Genomic DNA, 20,811 nt, shown 5'->3' with positions numbered 1-20,811 from the left:
GGGAGAAAAATACAGACTTGAGGGGAATAGAGAAAGAAAATGAGGGGAATAGAAAGAAGCAACAGATTTGGGAGAAGATCACGATGGTGTAAATGTGGGAGGGGAGGAAAAGATGTGCTCAGCACCTCTTAGCTCTTGACTGTCCCTGGGTTTTGTCCCTGGGTTGTGTATTTGCATTGGACAGAGAAGGGAGAATGTTCTGATCTTGTTGGAAGAGGCAGCACATCTGATGGAGGTGCATGGGAGGGTAAGTTGTCCCTGCTCTAGGATAGAAAAGTGATGGTTTCAGGAAGAGCCTGGACCCCACCAGGAGAACTCACAACAGTGGCTGTGGTGTGAGATGCGTGGGGAGACACACGTGTATGCCTGGGGGTGGTGCCATGGGTGGAAATGTGGGTGTGTGATGGGTGTGTGTAGAATTTCTCCAGTTTAGTCCAAGCCACCAAACAAGCAGCAAGTAACAATGGATGAGACAAGCTATTCTCATTTCTCTTAAAAGACAGGGAGGAAAAAGCCTGCTCCAACTGTGGTGAACCATAGACATCAGAAGATGGACAGGCTTGTGAGGTCCTGGGGTCCAGTCTCCTGGCCAGAATGGCCTTGCTGTGTCCCACTGGGGATGCTGTGGCCGCCCAGCTCCCCTTTGGGACAGCGGGTTCAGATGTCCTGACACAGAATGTGCATATTTACATATGGGTCACATCGTTCACATATTTGGCTCTGATGTTGGAAAGCTCTAGCACTTTCTAAATCGATTTCTGCTTTTTTGCATTTGGCAGAGCTGGTGGAACGGCAGTCTCTTTGGGTTTCTAAGTGGCTGCTATCCAAGTGGTCTGGTTCTGTTTAGACGTCAGATGCTGATGGGGCTGGGACTGACATTTGGATGTGGCCTTTGCTCTTATCATCCTACATGGTGGCGAGTGGAGCCATCAGGGAATTCTGTCATCAGACACAGGTTTGCTTTGAGTGAGGAGAGAGAGGAGGGCGACCGTGGGAATGGAGCGTTTCTGCTTGTTCATATTTATTAAGCCCCAAGACTGCTGAGAGACCTCTTAGAGCAAAGAAGGCGCAACATCGGGGAGCTTGTGTCTCTGTAGACATGCCTTGGGCAGTGAGCAGCTGAGCTCAGGCTGTTTCTCCTCCACAGTCTGTGTGGCACGCTCCTATTTGACCATCAAAGCCCAGGTGACATAAGCCTCTTCTGATTGCTGTCCCAACACCCACTGTCTCCTCTGTCGTCTTTGTTCTTTTCCTTTCCTCATCATGGCCCTGATCACGTTGCCTCTGGGCCCATCTTTATTCGTGTCTCGCCCGTGCTCCAGTAGAGCAGGGGCTGTGCTGTCTAATCTTTGCACAGACGCATGTTGAATAAACACCTAAGCTTATGAACATTAGTGATTTTTCTTCTCTGTTCCCCTGCCATTCATTCAGGGTGCACTTATTGAATTCCTGTTACATGTCATGCACAGTAGTATGGTGTTAGGAATACAAATATGGGTTAGATAGACAGAGTCTCTGATCTCAAAATGTTCACAGTCTTGTGAGAGACAGAGGGCTAACAGGTGAATTGAATCACATTATGCATCATTCTAGGATTATTTATTTAGTGCCTACCTTCTGTTCTAGGCACTAGGGATGTATCTGTAGAAAGAAAAAAGAAATATAAAAATCCTCAACCTCTTGGCACTTATGTTTGAGATGGAGACAGACTATAGGCTAATAGATGTATTAATTAATATCTTAGATGGTGATGGGTGCTGTGCAGAAAAATAAAGCAGGAAAGAGAACAGAAGTGTCTGTGTGTGTGTGTCTGAGCAGGAAACAGAACAGGAAGTGTCTCTGGTTATGTAGAGAGAGTGGAGATAATGCTCAGCCATAAAGAAAAAGTGTTCATTATCCATCACAAAGGTACCGGTCATCACTTTTATACCATCTAGCGACTTTGCTTTTTAAACGAATGGACAACAATGTACAGTTTTCACTATGTGGCCCCTGGTTTAAAAGATACTGACTTTGCTTTTTCATTCAGTTTTGTGGGAGAAAGGCACTTGTATGTAAGGTCAGTTCGGCTCCCTCAGAATGACGCTAAATGTGGCTAACAGTGTAGGTACAGAACTGCGGTTAGTTGTGTATTTGTGATTTTTATCTGTTTGTTCGTGATAAACAGATGCTGCGGTAAACTGTGGTAGACAGTTTATCCCTTGTGATAAACTCCAAGGGATCTTCCCGACCCAGGGATCGAACCTGGGTCTCCCACATGGCAGGCAGATTCTTTACCATCTGAGCCACCAGGGAAGTCCCTGTATCTCTGTTCAGTGACACTTTATTTAATATTATTATTGATTGACTAACGTTGAATTCAGGCCAACAGCACTGTAACTCCTGCCTAAATGAAGTTTATTGAATACACGCTTTCTCTCTAAGGCACACCCAGCCTTCTCGGGCTTGGGAGCCCTGGACAGCACCTTGGCCCTGACTCGTGAGGGCTGTTTTTAATAGCAAAGTCAACGAAAGGCACAAAAATGTGGGAAAATGTGGCAGTGAGTGGACCATGAAAACCATGCTGCTGACAGTGTGAGAGATGAAACAAGAGGACAGAGCACTGCCACGTGTGCCCCGGCTGGGAGCGAGCACTTTGGGCAACTCCAGGTTCTGGCCACTCTGGGCAGGTCTACAGATGGACACAAAAGCATCCCAAGTATTGATCTGGGGGCTGCAGATGGGTTTTAGCAAGTAGGCAAATTCAGATACGGAATCCATAAGTAGTGAGGATGGACGTTAGTTGGGAACTGACAGCTTCTGATGTGTTTTATTTGTTTGTTTTGTGGGGGGTTGGTTGTGCTGCACCTCTTGTGGGATCTTAATTCCCCAGCCAGGGATTGAACCAGCACCCCCTGCAGTGAAAGCTTGGGAGTCCTAACCACTAGATCACCAGGGAAGTTCCCTCTGATGCATTTTAAAGCTATGAACCTGAATGGAATCCGCAAGGGGCGGGTGTAGCAGGGAGGGGCGGGGGGCTGGGGGAGAGGGGGCGGCGAGCAGGTGTAGAAGGAGGAGGGAATGGTCCTGGGGTTGAGTCCTGGGGACTTGGAGGGACAGAGAAGGGACAGAGCTGAAGTGGGAAGAGAAGTGGGGGAGCGTGGCATTTGGACAGTGCTTCAGGAAGGATGAAGTGCCCTGTATCGGCCTCCTTTTTGCCCCAACTGTTTTTGATTTGAATAGGGCAGGCCCAGTGGGCATTTCTGGGAGAGAAGGAAGAGAGTACCGTTCTCCTGCTGCCCATCCTGGGGGTCCTGAACGCCCCCAGGCCCGAGCCAGGAGCAGAGGCCGGCTGTCAGCTTTAGTGCAGAATCCTTCCCAGTCGTGCTGGTTTCAGTCGGCAGGCGCGGTTGTTCTGTTGTTGTGTCAGTTATCACCTAAATGAATCTGCAACTGAATAGTTTTACCAACGTCATTACTTCAATTTAAATGAGTTCTCTAATAATGAAATAATATTGGGGAAATGGCTGTTTAGCTCACATATCCCAGTACACATGGTACCTTGGGAGAAAGCGAAGGAATCTGAGCCCTTTGAACTTCACCCTTGACCCTTAGCAGCTGCGAAGGGTCCTTGTTGTTGTTGTTCAGTCACTAAGTCGAGTCTGACCCTTTGCAACTCCATGGACCCTGCCAGGCTCCTCTGTCCATGGGATTTTCCAGGCAAGAATAGTGGAGTGGGTAGCCCTTTCCTCCTCCAGAGGATCTTCCTGACCCAGAGATGGAACCCGAGTCTCCTGCATTGGCAGGCAGATTCTTTACTGCTGAGTTACCAGGGAAGCCATGAGGTCCTTACACAGCCTGTATAAGGAACCTGGGCCTGGGCTGGGTGTCAGGTCACTGGTGACAGGATTGCGGGCATCTCCATATTGGTGTTCTGGTGTATTGCATTCCTACTGCAGGCAGCCCCTGGGGCTCTGTAGACACCTGGGGCTGCTCCAGTACATGATGGCCAGTGGGAAACATGGACCCATATAAGGGATCATGTTTGCAGTATCTAGTAACTGACATTTCAGAAGCAACCTCATAGTATGGGTGAGAGGGGGCTGGGCGAGGGCTAGAACCACAAGGGAGGAGACTCATAGAGGAGGCAGGATTTGAAGGCAGGGTAGAAGCTGGGCCAAGATGAAGGGAGTGATGGATGCAGGCAAGCAGGAGAACAAAGGTCCAGGGTTGTGAATGACTTCAGGTACACGGTCTGGGGGATGAGCAGACTGGCTTGGCTTGGAGGGCGGACCTGCATTAATAAGTCCTTGGAGAGAATTTAGGAGAAACATCAGGCTGTCTGGTGGCGATCAGATCCTCAGGGTAACAAGGTGACCGTCAGTATGGTGCTGACCTGGATTTGGAATCCATTTAATTGAGCCAAATGTAACAACCCTTGGCACCGCCAGTAAGACATAAAATCAGAGCTGAAAAGTTTGTAACGTTACTTATGCGACTTGCTCTGCTGCATCAATTAAAATACCAACGAGCTCTCCTGAATCACTAAACAGAAACAATAAGTCACGGAAAGCATTCATATTAGTCATGTAATTGATAAGAGACTAGAGATGACAAATGTACCTCTGTTTAGTAGGGAAAAGCCTATGTTTGACTTCTAGATAATTGCTATTTGCACACTGGTGTGATTTCTCAGATTCTATGGGGAAAATTCTATTGGAAAATTAAGTTCTTTTAAAAAAAACTTTGAACCTTTGTCTCTGAATTAAGTGACGAAGTGCCTCACCAGAGGGCAAGCCTGTGCTCTTACTGATTCTTCGAGACAACAGTCTTTCTTTTTCAGACATTGCAAGCTTCGTTTTCAAAAGGGCAAGCATGCAGGGGTGGTGCTCGGTGGCGCTCTCTGATGTTTGCCTTTGAGCTCCATGAGACTTTCTTTTTCCATCGAGCTGTTTGAGTGATGATCCCTCACTTTGCAGTCTTCCATTTGGAATACATGCCAGGAACCACTTTTTCATTACTGGATGTTCCTCAGAAATAAGGAGAGAAGCCTTTCTGTCTGAGCTGTCATTGTGTTTATAAGCAGAACTATATCTTGGTCCTTCAGAAGGTGCCTTACTGTGACGTTACTTAAACTGTGAAGAAGGAGGCATTCCAGTCTCTTCTCGTAACTTAGTTGCCTGCAGAGACGTTGCTGAAGGCTTTGGTCTATCCCTGGCTTAACGTGTCTGAAATCGTTTAGACAAGTTTCGTGTGTTCCCCTCTAAATGGAAATGGAGAACAGTTGGTCAGCATTCTTGGCATATTTTTTCACTGTTAGAGAAATTTTTTTAATTCATGAGATCATTGCATTGTGAAAACTTGATAAGGAGCTTGGGGTTTGGATGAGATCTTGGAAACTGGGGATTCCAGGAACTAGGGTTTCATGCTGGGATGAAGACCTGCTCTCAAAGCTGCCCAGCCTGTAGCTGGTGGCCATCACAACAGGGGGTCTTGAATGTGAGATTCTGTCTCTGCCACTGCTTACTTGTAAGGAAGGCCTGCTGCTGCTAAGTCACTTAAGTCGTGTCTGACTGTGTGTGACCCCAGAGACAGCAGCCTACCAGGCTCCCCCGTCCCTGGGATTCTCCAGGCAAGAACACTAAAGTGGGTTGCCATTTCCTTCTCCAATGCATGAGAGTGAAAAGTGAAAGTGAAGTTGCTCAGTCGTGTCTGACTCTTAGCGACCCCATAGACTGCAGCCCACCAGGCTCCTCCATCCATGGGATTTTCCAGGCAAGAGTACTGGAGTGGGGTGCCATTGCCTTCTCCAAGGAAGGCCTGAGCCATCCCTTGGGTTCTCAGTTTCTTGTTTGTAAAATAAGCCTGCTGAACTGATTATCAAATCAGGTCCCACTGCTCTCCACTTACAAAAACGATACTCATGTTGATAGAAAGGAAAGGTACCTCTAATCAGAACACCAGCAATCTGGGGAGATGGTGGACTCAGTGTCCCCACAAAACCACCTCCCAAGATCCTGCTCTGCCATGAAAGCTTTTAAGGGAAACAGGGAAGTCATCTCGTGACTCACTGAGGCAGGGGCCAGTCATCGCCCTCCCCCACTGCATACGCACTTGGGTGCTGGCTGGTCCACTCCTTCTGGCCTTTCTTCAGATGTTATCTTGTTCACACAGTTGTTTGCAAACTGAAGAGAAGCTAGGGAAGAGATCTGGTCCTCTGTTAGTTCCTTATTCTTCATTTCTGCTTCTTTGATTTGTGAAAGAACCAACAAGGTAGGCAAAGGATTGTATGAACAAAAGATTAGTAAGGTGTGCCAGGGCTGGAGATGAATACAGCATGGGGGCGCCTGGTTTAAGGTTAGTGGTAAGGTGAGACAGAAGGGCCACCTGCAGGGAACTTTCCTACTAGGAGCTTTTTCCTATCAAAAGATGCTTACAGATTGACCTCTGTGACTTTTTTTCTGGTTCTACTATCCTGTTATTTCTACAGACATCTGACTTAGTATCCTTTAAGTGTATAAATATGTGTGTGTCAAGGAAATTTGACCGTCTTTTTTTCCCCCATCTTCATTCAGAACACACAAGAAAAAAAACTCAATTAAGTTGACGTCACCCATCTCTTAAGCAAGCTGGGCCACTCGGTTCCTTTTATCTTTCCTCATGGATCGTCTGTTCCTGCTGCTTTCATCTTCACTCTTCTGTGTGGTCATTCTCTCCCAGAGAGCTGGGGCTTTACTTATTGTTCACTTAAATTTTAGCACACGTCTCTGAGCATTACATCATTGTTCTCACCCTCTCAGACCCTTAGCATTGAAACAGGATTTTCTGTAACTGATAAATTGTCACACAGATGACTGAGTGGAAGGTCCAGATAAGAACTTCCTCTTTCCTTCTCTCTCAGCAGCTGCTCAGTGACAACCAACAGCAACTGTTTCATTACACTGGGCGCTGCACCCAGACTCCATTTGTCAGAGAGAACAGCCCGCCGCCCAAACATGAGGAGAGTTTTAGGGCAAGACTTTTAGCCCTTGACAGTGAATATGGGTGAGGGCAAAAGGTCATGAGCAGAACACAAGCAAAGGGAACGCAGCCCTGCCCTGGAAGAGTCCCCGCCCCCACTAAATCCCTCTTAAAACTGTGAAGCAGTCTCCATCCTTCTGGAATTCCTTCACAGCTCCTCTCTCAACACTTGAATCCTGGGGATGGAATTTCATGGTTTCTGAACTGATACCATTTTTGCGGTGATAGAGTGGAAAGAAGCTCTGCCACGTTTTGGAATTTACTCTTTTTTTTTTTTTTCCTTTGAATGATTATAGACCAAAACATTGAAATGAGTGTAACAGTCTTCTTCATGTTGAAGTGTAGTTCATCAGATTTCAGAAGCGAGGAGGGCTTCAGTGCAAAGGAGCCATCTGGCTGTGGTCACAAACCCCTTAGGGCAGAGGCAGAATCTTGGGCCCACCTGCAGGGAACACGTTACGGGCTTATCCATGCCACACTGCTCTGAAATGCCTTACTCAGAACGTTTTTCTTCCTCTGTTGCGCTGAGTTCCAGGTCTCTCCCACGTTTGAAAACACCAGATACCAGCCACCCTCCCTGTTTTCCACTCCCTTTCCATTCCTTCCCGGACTCCCACCAGCCACATTTTGGCTTCGGGAGCATTTGAATAGTAACCCAGCTCCAGTCAGACTGGTAATGGGAAACCAGGATGGCGCTTTAATGGGGACAATTCATGCCTGTGGTAAAATTCAAGAAGTGACTAGGAAAATCCAAGTGAGCCGCTCCTCTGTGATGCATTTTTAGTGAATTACGACTCGAAAAGAGGATGAGAGAGAGAGCTAAGGAACCTATAACCAGCACAATGAGAACAAGCTGTCCCGAGAACCTTCTGCTCCTCCTGACTTGTGCAACTTCGGGCTGAAGACAAACCACCAGCAAGGAAGGATTCTGTATTTCAGCTGTGTTTTTGTTTGCCAACAATCCAGATTGCAATACTCTAAATCTAGGTGAAGCAACATTATGCTCATAGTAAAGCCCCTCACTGAGGGTTTTTTTTTTTTTTTGAATACTCCTCCTGCTGAAAATTCTACTGGCAGGAAGCAGATCTGAGTAAACTTGTTCAGTACCGCCTCCTCTTTGTAATGCAGCTCTCTCCGAGGCTGGATTCTCCTCTGATATATACGCCTGAATCTTATTTTCCTTGATCTTTAGGATTTTATTTACTGGCTCTGAACAGGTCACTACTGGAAAGAAATGTCCTCTTTCTCTCCCACTGTATTTTTATTTACAATGTGTTAGTTTCAGGTGTGCAGCAAAGTGGTTCAGTTATACGTATCTATGTATGCGTGCATGCTAAGTCAATTCAGTAGTGCCTGACTCTTTGCGACCCCAAGGACTGTAGCCCACCAGGCTCCTCTGTCCATGGGATTCTTCAGGAAGAATACTGGAATGGGTTGCCATTTCCTTCTCCAGGATCTTCCCGACCCAGGGATCTAACCCGGGTCTTTTGTGTCTTCTGCACTGGCAGGCAGGTTCTTTACCACTAGCACCACCTGGGAAAGCCCGTATGTATCTGCCAGTGCTGCTGCTGCTTCACGGTGTCGCTTCAGTCATTTCCGATTCTGTGGGACCCTATGGACTGCAGCCATAGGCTCCTCTATCCATGGGATTCTCCAGGCAAGAGTAGTAGAGTAGGTTGTCACACCCTCCTCCAGGAGATCTTCCTGACCCAGGGATTGAACCTGGGTCTCCTGCATTGCAGGCAAATTCTGTACTGCTGTGTTACCAGGGAAGCCCATCTATATCTATGTATTAATATCTATTCTTATTCAGATTCTTTCCCCTTATAGGTTATTAGAAGATATTGAGCTGAGTTCCCTGTGCTACACAGTAGGTCTTTGTTGGTTGCCTGTTTTATATATAGTGGTTTGTATCTCCCACTGTTTCAGTGAAGTCCTTCTTGCCACCTCGATGACACACAAATGTCACTAACCCTTTGGAACTATATTGCAGTTTGGTTTAAGCTCTATTCATTTATCCACCAGCAGAGTTGCTGTGACCCTTCTCACCACCTGTGGAGATTCCTCAGGGACAGGAAGACTTGGTTCAAGTGTCCTGGGACACACATCCATAACATACAGTTGGCCATCTGGATCCACAGATTCCAAATTCTCGGATTCAACCAAATGCAGATCGAAAAATTTTTTTAAATTTAAATTTATTTATTTTAATTGGAGGCTAATTACTTTACAATATTGTATTGTTCTGCCACACATCAACATGAATCTGCCATGGGTGTACATGTGTTCCCCATCCTGAGCCCCCCTCCCACCTCCCTCCCTGTACCATCCCTCTGGGTCATCCCAGTGTACCAGCCCCAAGCATCCTGTATCGAACCTGGACTGGCAATTTGTTTCTTATATGATATTATACATGTTTCAATGCCATTCCCCCAAATCGTCCCACCCTCACCCTCTCCCACAGAGTCTAAAAGGCTGTTCTATACATCTGTGTCTCTTTTGCTGTCTTGCATACAGGGTTATCGTTACCATCTTTCTAAATTCCATATATATGCGTCAGTATACTGTATTGGTGTTTTTCCTTCTGGCTTACTTCACTCTGTATAATAGGCTCCAGTTTCATCCACCTCATTAGAACTGATTCAAATGTATTCTTTTTAATGGCTGAGTAATACTCCATTGTGTATATGTACCACAGCTTTCTTATCCATTCGTTAATATTTTTTAATTGCAAAAAAGCTCCAAAAGAGCAAAACTTGAATTTGCTGCTTATCAGCAATGATTTATACGGCCTTAACATTGTATAAGGTTTTACAGGTCATCTAGAGATGATTTGAAGTTTGCAGAAGGATGCTGTAAATAATATGCAAATACTGTGCCATGTAATGTATGGGACTTCAGCAAGGTCAGCCACAGGGAGCGACAGATGAACCTTAGACTAAGCCACAGACTGACAGGTTGCCCGTCTGCCTGCCTGCCTGTCTGCTGATGTCATAGGCTACGTAGTAGGTTGGATGTTTCAAATTCATTTTCAAAAACAGAAGCTCATTCAAAGACAGGTAGAGGTGTCGCTGCTCTGAGGGTCCCGTCAGCTCTATCTCAGAAGTGGCACAGGTGGCAGCAGTGTAGCACATTCCAGAGTATTAAGCAGCGCACCCCAGTGTTCATAGCAGCCCCATTTACAATGACAAGACAGGGGAGCAACCTCAATGTCCATCCACAGATGAATAAATAACGAAGACGTGGTGTGTGTATACATATGTATATACACACACACAGTGGAATACTACTCAGCCATAAAAAGAATGAAATAATGCCATTTGCAACAGCATGGATGGATGGACCTAGAGCTTATCATACTAAGTAAAGTAAATCAGACAAAGGTAAATACCACCATATGATAGCACTTAAGTGTGGAATCTAAAATGTGACACAAATGAAGTTACTTACAAAACAGACTCACTGATGTGGAAAACAAACTTATGGTTACCAAGGAGGAAGCTGTGGGGGAGGGATTAATTGTCAGTTTGGGATTATCAGATCCAAGCTACTATATATAAAATAGATATACAACAAGGTCCTACTGTATAGCACAGGGGACTGTATTCAATATCCTGTAAGAAACCATAATGGAAAAGAATATGAAAAATAATATATCTATATGCACACACACACACACACACACACACATATATAAACTGAATCATTTTGCCATATACCAGAAACTAATACAACATTATAAATCAACTATATTTCAATAAAGGAAAACTTAGGGGAAAAAATTAGGATACGGGCATTTTTATAACCAGTCTTCCAGAACAATTTTCAACCTTCTTTAAAAAAGAATTATAACTGAGGCCCATGAAAGCAAGAACTGGTTAGAACTGGGCTTTGCACCCTTGTCACTGCTTAAAGGATGAGGAGAGCTCAGGGCGATGGAGATAGAAACCTTGATGACCCCGGCCTGGAGGTAGGGGAGGTGGGGGCCAGGGGAGAAAATGTGGGAGGAGCTCAGTCTGTCCTTCCCTCAGTAGACGCAGAGCCATGAAGGTGCCACACACAGCCAGAGCCCCTGGCCAGCACATGGATCTCTGATACCAGGACAAATGGTCCTCATGCTCACAGCACTGCCAGTCAGCCATGAGGACAGGCTGCTCCTGTTACCGGGTCAGGGCTGGTGTTTGGACCAAGAGGGGATGATGTAAATGTGCTGGTGATGAAGTGACCACAGGGATCCATAACTAGATGAACAAAGGGACCACCTGGCTCCTGCCAGCTCTAAGACTCAAGCTCTCCCGACCGGCCCTTCCAGTCTCCTGTGAGCCTGGCTCAGTCCTGACTTTTGAGGGTTTTCATCAAAAGGGTGGAAATCTTCCTTTATGAATCATTTCCATTATGTTAAGCTAGAATCAAAGGAAAGTACTACATGATATCAGGAATCTATCCAGCCTTACTTCTAGAAAGTGATAAAGCCTACATTCCTTTTGCTCCCTTGATCTTACCAACTTCTCTTCCTTACATAATAACTACTACTTATACCCATAAGTTATGTGCTGCTTATTTCCTGTAAGCCTCATAACAGTCCTCAAAGTTGGCCTCTATTGATGTTCCCATTTTACAGATGAGCAAAATGGAGGCTGAGAAAGGTTAAGGGACTTACCCATGTCCACACATGCAGTAAATGGTAGAGCCTAGGTACCCAGCTATTTAAAACTTCTTATATCCAGACAACTAAAGTCATTTTTTGTTACAAGAACCTAAATCCTGGCAACCATTCCACATCCTTCAGACCTCTCCTACTCTTATCTCTACACCTACTACTTTTTTCTTAGAGTACAACGTGAAGGCCTATTCTTACAGCACCACTGGCCACAGTAATTTCTTTCACTGGTTGTATCTTTCACTATCTATTTTCACCTTATTTTTCATTTGACTATTGGAGGTAATTTATTTTTTTCCTTGAATATTTTTAAGTCTTCCCTGGTGGCTCAGACAATAAAGAATCTGCCTGCAATGCAGGAGGCCTGGGTTCAATCCCAGGTCAGGAAGATTCCCCTGGAGAAGGGAAATGGCAACCCACTCCAGTATTCTTGCCTGGAGAATCCCATGGACAGAAGAGTCTGGCAGGCTGCAGTCCATAGGGTCACAAAAGAGTCAGACAGGACTGAGCAACTAACACTTTCACTTTAGAGTAAGTTCAGTTATCTTCAGAGCTGGATTTCAAATGAGTTAAATTAAAAAATCAAGACCACCTCTCAAACCTGCCATGATCTTGTCTGAGTACAATCATCGTCCTTAGGAAGGTGGCTGAGGCTTGTGTGTACCCTCAGTGACACAGAGAACAGGTGTGCCCTGGGGGCAGGGGCCAGCTGTGCTGCGGTCACCTATAGAGCCAGTGCCTGAAGGGGGATGCAACCTGTTAAGCAATTGAATAAGGAGAAGCCCCCCCACTGTGGTTCTGGACCACTGGCTCTTCTTTTCCATCATTGAGGGCTGCTCCTGCCACCTTGGGCCACCCCTCCTGCCAGTGCCTCTCTTCTCCCCAAGAAGTGACATCTTTGACCTATGGAGAGGAGTGGTCCTCAGACACCCATGGAGGAAACAAATCACCTTGAACATGAACGTGGCAACACGGTGAGTTCTCAGTCTCCCCTCTCTCTGCAGCACATCCTTGGATGCAGGAAAAGGGAAAATTCCTCCTCTGTTTTATTAGAGCCTGAGGATTGATGACTGTGGCCCCCGCCCCTACAAGCCACTGTCCGCGTTTCCAATTCCACTTGGTTAGGCCTTTTTCTCTCTCTCTGATTCAGTAAGGAAAATGGGCAACTTAATTGTTTTAAAAACAACATGAAAGGTTTCTGGAATTTTTTTTTTTTAAATCTCTGGAGTCCTTCCCTTTACCAGAAATCCTTGCTCTAAATCAATATAGAACAGCTCTGTTTATAGGAGACATTTCCCACCAAGTGGAATTTTCCACAGTGGGTTGGTAGTGAGTCTCATAACAGTAAATTTAATTATTGTCATTTTGGAACCTACTGTTTCACTGGAGAGCGTGGGGTAAGCCTGGGGCTCAGAAGGCAGAACATCTGTCCACAGATCCTTCCAGGAGCTCGTGGGAGGCTCTGCTGAGGCTGGAGATGACTTCTACTTACTGGTGTAAATTCAGCTGATGGGATACTGTTTCTATTGGGAATACCACCCCCCTCCAAATCTGAATTAATAGCCCCCAAGATCTAACAGGAAGGAGGTTCTGAGAGATCACTTACTAGACTACCTTTTTTACTGTTTAGCCCTAGAACTAGTATTAATAATTCTGAAATCCCTTTAAGAAAAGCTTTTAAAAGGAGAGCAAGATGAATGACAAACACCCACTTTCAGAGAATTAGGGATAATTCTGCTTCTTTTATCCCCCAAATTCTTGTCAGAAATAATTTGCTTAAGGAAAGGTATTTAGCAATTGATCTTCTGGTCAAAGCTATGGTTTTTCCAGTAGTTATGTATGAATGTGAGAGTTGGACCATAAACAATGCTGAGTGCTGAAGAATTGATGCTTTTGAACTGTGGTGCTGAAGAAGACTCTTGGGAGTCCCTTAGTTTGCAAGGAGATCAAACCAGTAAATTCTAAAGAAAATCAACACTGAATATTCATTGGAAGGACTTAGGCTGAAGCTGAAGTTCCAATACTTTGGCCACATGGTGTGAAGAGCTGACTCATTGGAAAAGACCCTGATGCTGAGAAAGATTGAAGGCAGGAAGAGAAGGGGACGACAGAGGATGAGATGGTTGGATGGCATCACTGACTCAATGGACATGAATTTGAGAAAACTGCAGGAGATGGGGGTGAAGGACAGGGAAGCCTGCTGTGCTGCAGTCCATGGAGTCACAAAGGGTCAGACTCAACTTAGCAACTGAACAACAATGTACGAAATATAGGGACTTCCCAAGAGACAGTGGCTTGCAATCCAAAATTTGTTTTCTTTTTATGTTTTATGTTTTCTTTCCTTTTTTCTTTTTATGGTTCATATGGCTACTCACTGAAAATATTTGAGGCAGCAAAGTTTATTTGTCAATCATCTCTCTGGAATTGTCTTTTTTTGGTTGTATTAGGTCTTTGTTGCTGCTCACAGGCTTTCTTAGTTGCGGTGCTCAGGCTTCTCATTGCAATGGCTTCTCTCCTTGTTGTGCACAGGTTTAGTTGCTCCTCAGCACATGGAACCTTCCTGGACCAGGAATCTAACCCATGTCCCCTGCATCGGCAGGTGGATTCTTATCCACTGTACCACCAGGGAAGTCCTGGGAAACATTTTCTTGTAGAAATAATGGCATGTGTGTATTGAGTGGGTTGGATTCAGTTGTATCACCATTTGATGAATAATCAGTATGTGCTAATGCCTGAAAATACAGTCTAGAGATGGCCTCCAGCAGCACGAAGTCTGGTGCTGACAGTGTGATTCACACAGCAGTAAAGGGATGGATGAGGTACCATAGGAGCCTGCTGGAGGCTAGTGGATGACAGGTCTGTGATGAATGGACCTGGGAACCCAACTGTCAGGTTCAACCCAAGTCACCCAGGTGGGGCTGCCGACACCCCACCCCTACTCTCTCCACCTCGAAAAGGCTGACTTCAGCCAAGCCTAAGATGCAGTCAGGAGGTTGGACCTGCCACCTGTCTTGGATCTGTCCCTTCAACACTTTGGGTGGGTGGACACCTCTACTGCCACTGATGACCACTGACTGCCCCAAGGTCTGGGTCTTAAAATGCACTGAAGGAACACGTGTGCCCTCCAAACTTGAATCTTTACACACAAAAAAAAAAAACATTAGTTTTTTGGTTTGTTTTTGTCTACACCATGTGGCATGCAAAATCTTAGTTCCCTGACCAGGGATGGAGCCCACTGTATTAGGAGCGTGGAGTCCTAACCATTGGACTTGCAGGGAATTCTCTCCACTTGAGTTTTCCTCTTCTGCTGTGTCTGTGCCTCAAAATCAAGCCCTTTCCTGCTCTGCCTGGGGGCTGATGGCACTGCAGACAAGCTTCAGTGCCTCTCCATGACTGCTCCCTTTGTCAGTAGCTCCAGTTAAGTTATTTCAATTCAAAGCCACCCTCAGTTAGAAGGTGTGGGGGTGGCTAGAGTCATTGCCAACCTGCCACAACACGTGAATCATGCTGGGTACAATTAGGAGAGAAAATTATTTCTGCTTGATGAAAAAGTTCTTAATCGGCAGCTCCTGCAGGTGCTGGGGGTGAGATGGGATGGTGGTGGCACAGAGAACCCTCATCACTTCCTGATGCTCCAGGTGGACAGTGTTTCATGCCATCGCCCTCAATTGTTGTTTGAAAGTTTGTAAGTTGGATGCTGTGACTTTTTAGAATTACAGTGAATTCTCGCCAATGGTATAAGATTGATAACATAACATGAGGGAGTTTGGTTGATTCTCAGAATGAAAACTGGTATTTCAAAAGATCAGAGGAAAAAAAAAGATCAGAGAAAAGGGATTCTGCCAGCACTATATTTGAAAGGGACCAGGGGAGTGGTAGGAGTGTAGTCATTCAGTCATGTCCGACTCTTTGAGACCCCATGGACTATATAGCCCACCAGGCTCCTCTGTCCATGGAATTCTTTAAGCAAGAGCACTGGAGTGGGTTGCCATTCCCTTCTCCAGGGGATCTTCCCGACCCAGGGATTGAACCTGGGTCTGCTGCATTTCAGGCAGATTCTTTACTCTCTGAGCCACAGTGGTAGGAGGGGAAATGGTAGGAGGACCAAAAACCAGAGGAGTGAAACCCATTGACAGAACAATGGAGCCAAGTGCAGAACACAGATGGAGACTAGGAGAAAAAATATCACCCCATGACCTCAGGGGTTCACCATGGTTTGATCACCATGTCTGTTTGTCCAGAAGGTTTTGAATATTGTCTGGGAGTTAATTTTTTCCAAGAATTACTATGAGGTGAAACATTAGCCATTTAAAGCTAGGTGGGCTTGTTCAAACCATGTCCGGAAGAACATTTGGTTCCAGGAAAACAGAATTTGGTTCTCAAGGGAAAACAGAATTTAAGCGATTCACGTGTGCACCATCATGCAACTGTAAGAATATATTAAGTTGGTGAGAATTTTAATTCCAAATCAGTTTGCTTTGTCTTTTTTATCATGACATTGCATGATATCTGGCTTCACCCCCTGGCTTTGGTTCAAGTGCAATGAAGAACTTCACCAGAGGGCAAATGGTTCTGGTGTCAGTTGATTGAAAAGTATCTATGTTTTGCTGCAGTTGCTATAACCCAGATAAGACACAATGTCAAAGAGAACAAGACATTTTTGGTACAGGTACATAGAGTTCCACCCCCAGTGTGGATACCCATCATTTAGAACTTTGCCCTAACATCCTTGCAGTTGTTCTATATCAGGTCTTTTAATAAAAAAGCCTTACTTGATGTTAAAAGTGTATTATTTAAACAGAAATCTCATATTTTTAAAAATTAGGTGTCATCTGTGGTTTCAAGAATCTAAACATCCATGGCCCAAGTTGCATATAATTCAGCCACTTGCTTTTCAAGTCTCGAAATTTGCCAGACTGCAGGCCAAGGGCTTGATGGGCAGGTGTCCCCAGGCATGTGGATTTCAAAAGGGAAACCGTGTTCTTTATTCCCTTGTTTGCTGAACAGTGGATGGTGGCCAGTACTTTCTGTTTTCTAACAGATGATGTTGAGGAGGAGGATTTTTTTTTTTTTTAAAGAATTCTTCCTCCCACATTCACAGAACTGGAAGACTGTGAGAATGGAGTGCTCAGGAGGAGAACACAGAGGATTAGCTCTTCCTAGGAGTCCAGCGTGCTTTGCTGGGGCTGGGTCTCATCCTTTGGTATCATGGAGTGTTTGGGCACCACTATTGCACCCCTAAAGAGCCTGACAGACCACGTGACACGGAAGCTGGGGCTTCTCCCCACCTGCTTGGTGCTCCTGACATCTGCTGTCAGCTTTGCGGGGAGGTGGAGCTGGATCAGGGCCTTCCCAGGTGATGCTAGTGGCAAAGAACCCGCCTGCCAAGGCAGGAGACATGAGAGAGACAGGTTTGATCCCTGGGTCGGGAAGATCCCCTGGAGGAGGGCATAGCAACCCATTCCATTATTCTTCCCTGGAGAACCCCATGGACAGAGGAGCCTGGTGGGCTGTGGTCTGTAAGGTCACAAAGAGTTGGACGTGACTGAAGCGACTTAGTATGCATGCGTGGACCTGGATCAGACATTGCTCTGTGAGCCTTTTCTGCTTCTTTTGAACTTTCCATCAGGCCACGAGGATGGCCCTGGAGGCTCAAAAATAAGCTCCCTGCAGAAACAGCCCCCTCCCACCACCTGTGCCCTTGTGGCCACTCAGACTAGAACATCAGCTCTAAGACCGCCTACCTCCTAAATTAGTTTGCTGTGGGAAATGGCTCCCTTTCATCCATTGCTGTAATAGAAGCATCTGAGAAACAGACTCTGAGCAGTTCTGGAGAAAAGGAACAATGGCTGTAGCCAGCTCCCAGTTATCCAAGGGCCACTTCTCCAGGTTGTGGGTTCCCTAGCTTTGTAGTTGAAGGTGAATGTAACAAAGATGTAGAAATGTGTTTATTTTGCTCTTGTTTAAAAAAAAATTTTTTTAAGTGATCGGAGGAATTGGGGCTGAAACCTAAAATTAGATTTGGGAGTTATCCGTGGACTGTATTTCTTACCATCATAAGCAGAAACATCCACAGGAGTTTGTGTCTTTCCCTCTTGCTCAGGAAGGTATCTGCAACAGGGTAAGAGGACTTCCCTGTTTGTTTTTCTGCAAAAGGGCTTTTCTCCAGATTGAAGCAATGCTCATCTTCATAGTCAGTAGGTTCCAGTGGAAAGAGCAGGAACAGGATGAGATTGAATTGTGTTCAGTATCTCCTGAGCCATATCTCCTGGGTGTTGTCAGAAAAGGCACATCTCAGGGCTTTCCTGGTGACTCAGTCCTCAAGAATCTGCCTACCAGTGCAGAAGACCCAGGTTTGATCCCTGGTCTGGGAGGATCCCACGTGCCACAGAGCAGCTAAGCCCATGTGCCACAACTACTGAGCCCACACACTCTAGAGCCCGTTCTCCATAACAAGAGAAGCGACCGCGACGAGAAGCCCTTGCACCATAACTAGAGAGTAGCCCCTGCTCCCCGCAACTAGAGAAAAGCCTGAGCAGCAACGAAAGCCTAGCACAGCCAAAGTTAGTTAATTAGTTAAAATAGAGAAGGCACATGTCCGAGGCTCATTTTCCTTACTGTTGAGGTGCAGAGTTGTTGGAAGGACAGTAGAGAACGTTTACGAATGAACAGGATGAGACCCAGGCGCTTAATTCAAGTGAAACCAAGTATGGCAACCCACTCCAGTATTCTTGCCTGGAGACTTTCATGGACAGAGGAGCCTGGTGGGCTACAGACCATAGGCTCGCAAAGAGTCGGCCATGACTGAGCGACTAAACACTTTAACTTTTAAGTTGGTGTAGAAGCCTCTTGGTAGCTGGATGCTGTGGAAAAGTGCCCTGCTCTCTGAGGCCCCTTGCACCCCTACCTGTAACTTGGGAAGCAGGATGGTAACTAAGCTCTTCCCCACCAATGCAGTTGTAGGGAGTTAATGCATCCCCAGCCCACAGAACACAGCTCAGCCTGTGACAAGTACCGTGTAACCTGGAGCTATTTCTATTTCTCTACGTTCTTAAATTTTCTGCAGAGTCTATCCTAGACACTTCAACCAGATGTGTTTGCATAAAAAGGAGGTTTTACTTGTGAAGATGGTTTGCTTCCTTTTCTATGTTTGTTTACTCTTTGCACAAATACATACGGCAGACTGTGCTGAGTGCCAGACACCTGGTGGGTTGTTCAATGTTGGGCAGTAGCCACAGGCCAGGAACAGGAAATAATACAAAATAAACCAAGGCCCTGGACGGGCGAGTCTTGATGAATAGCGTGTTAGAACCAGGAAATGAGATTAAGTAGGATTTTTCCTGTTTCACAGATGAGAAAATAAAATGGCACAAGTGACAGATAACCCATCAAAACTTTAGAGAAGGAACTAGGGGCAGACTTGAGGCAGGGCCCCGGAGACTTGTTCTAAATCTAATCTTGACTATAAGCTCCATGAAGGCAGGAGGAGGGGGCTTCACCTGCCCATCCCCACAGCACCTAGAAAGACCCTACGCAGGGGCCAGAAATGCTTCCTTGAATTGATTTGAGGTGAAGTCACACCCCGGGCCCCAGACTGGGTATTCCCTCCTCTCTGTCTGGTCTGAGCTTTAGAACAGCACTGACATAAAATATCTCCTGTGCAGTGTGTGTTGATTGATTTACAACCTCCAGTTATACACATATGTGAACGCTCCCCTTTTGTCCAGTTACAAAAGTCAACAAATACATCAGATTGCATGTTTCTTCTCAGTTTCTAGAATCATCAAAAGTTCAGCCCAAGTAGCAGACCAAAAAAGCGAAAAGGCGCCCACAGACCACCTTATGTTCTTGTCGTTTAAATTGTCAGGCTGTGTCTCTCCTTTGTTGTCTCAGCTCCTGAAGTCCTCGCCCAGAAGCCCTACAGCAAAGCCGTTGACTGCTGGTCCATCGGGGTGATCGCCTACATCTTGTAAGTATGACTTGCCATCTCGGCTTCTTTTTTTCTTTTTAAATGGAATTGTAACAAAATATACATTTTATTTTGTATACAAAATTTACCATTTTAACCATTTCTAAGTGTTAGAGTTGGACTGTAAAGAAAGCTGAGTGCTAAAGAATTGATGCTTTTGAACTGTGGTGGTGGAGAAGACTCTTGAGAGTCCCCTGGACTGCAAGGAGATCCAACCAGTCCATCCTAAAGGAAGTCAGTCCTGGGTGTTCACTGGAAGGACTGATGTTGAAGCTGAAGCTCCAATACTTTGGCCACTTGAAAGAAGAGCTGACTCATTGGAGAAGACCCTGATGCTGGGAAAGATTGAAGGCAGGAGAAGGGGACGACAGAGGATGAGATGGTTGGATGGCATCACTGACTCAATGGACATGAGTTTGGGTAAACTCCGGGAGTTGGTGATGGACAGGGAGGCCTAGTGTGCTGCTGTCCATGGGGTCACAAAGAGTCAGACATGACTGTGTGACTGAACTGAATTGAAGAGTACAATTCAGTGGCATCAAGTACATTCCCAGTATGGTACCACCATCACCACTATCCGTCTCCAGAGCTTTTTCATCTTCCCAAACAGAAACTCACTAAACATTAACTCCCATTCACTTCCCCCAGCCCCTGGCAACACCACTCTGCTTTCTGGTTCTATGAATGTGGCTTCTCTAGGTATCTCATGGAAAGGGGATCATAAATGTTTGTCCTTTTTTGTCTCTCTTTTTTTTTTACTTAGCATAATGTCCTCAGGGTTTATCCATGTTGTAGTGTGTGTCAGAACTTCATTCTTTTTCGAGGCTGAATTATATTCCATTGTGTGTATATACTACATTTTTGTTTATCCATTCATCCATCGGTGGACACTTGGGTTGCTTCCACCTTTTGGCTATTGTGAGTAATGCTGTTATGAATGCAGGTGTGCTAATACCTGTTTGCGTCCTGCTCTTGACGCTTTTGAGTGTATTCTCAGATTGCTGAGTCACGTGGTAATTCTGTGTTTAACTACTGGAGGAGTTGTCATACTGTTTTCTAAAGCAACACCAACATTTTACATTCCCAGCAGGGATGCACAAGGGTGTCCCATTTCTCTACATCCTTGCCATCAATTTTTTTCCATTTTTTGACAACAGCCTTCCTAGTAGGTGGAAAGATGAAG

General features: G+C 45.6%; 1 protein-coding gene across 2 annotated transcripts in view; it reads left to right on the top strand.

The window, feature by feature from the left end:
• The window catches only part of CAMK1D (calcium/calmodulin dependent protein kinase ID), a 396,366-nt gene that overhangs the window by 339,657 nt on the left and 35,898 nt on the right, over positions 1-20,811 (top strand). For both annotated transcript variants that reach the window (XM_070380877.1, XM_070380876.1), the window contains exon 6: positions 19,553-19,628. In XM_070380877.1, coding sequence (XP_070236978.1) covers positions 19,553-19,628 — 76 coding nt within the window. The remainder of the gene's footprint in view (positions 1-19,552; positions 19,629-20,811) is intronic.

Source organism: Bos mutus, chromosome 13, assembly GCF_027580195.1.
Source record: "Bos mutus isolate GX-2022 chromosome 13, NWIPB_WYAK_1.1, whole genome shotgun sequence".
NCBI lineage: Eukaryota > Metazoa > Chordata > Mammalia > Artiodactyla > Bovidae > Bos > Bos mutus.
This window is presented reverse-complemented; position numbering and strand designations above follow the sequence as displayed.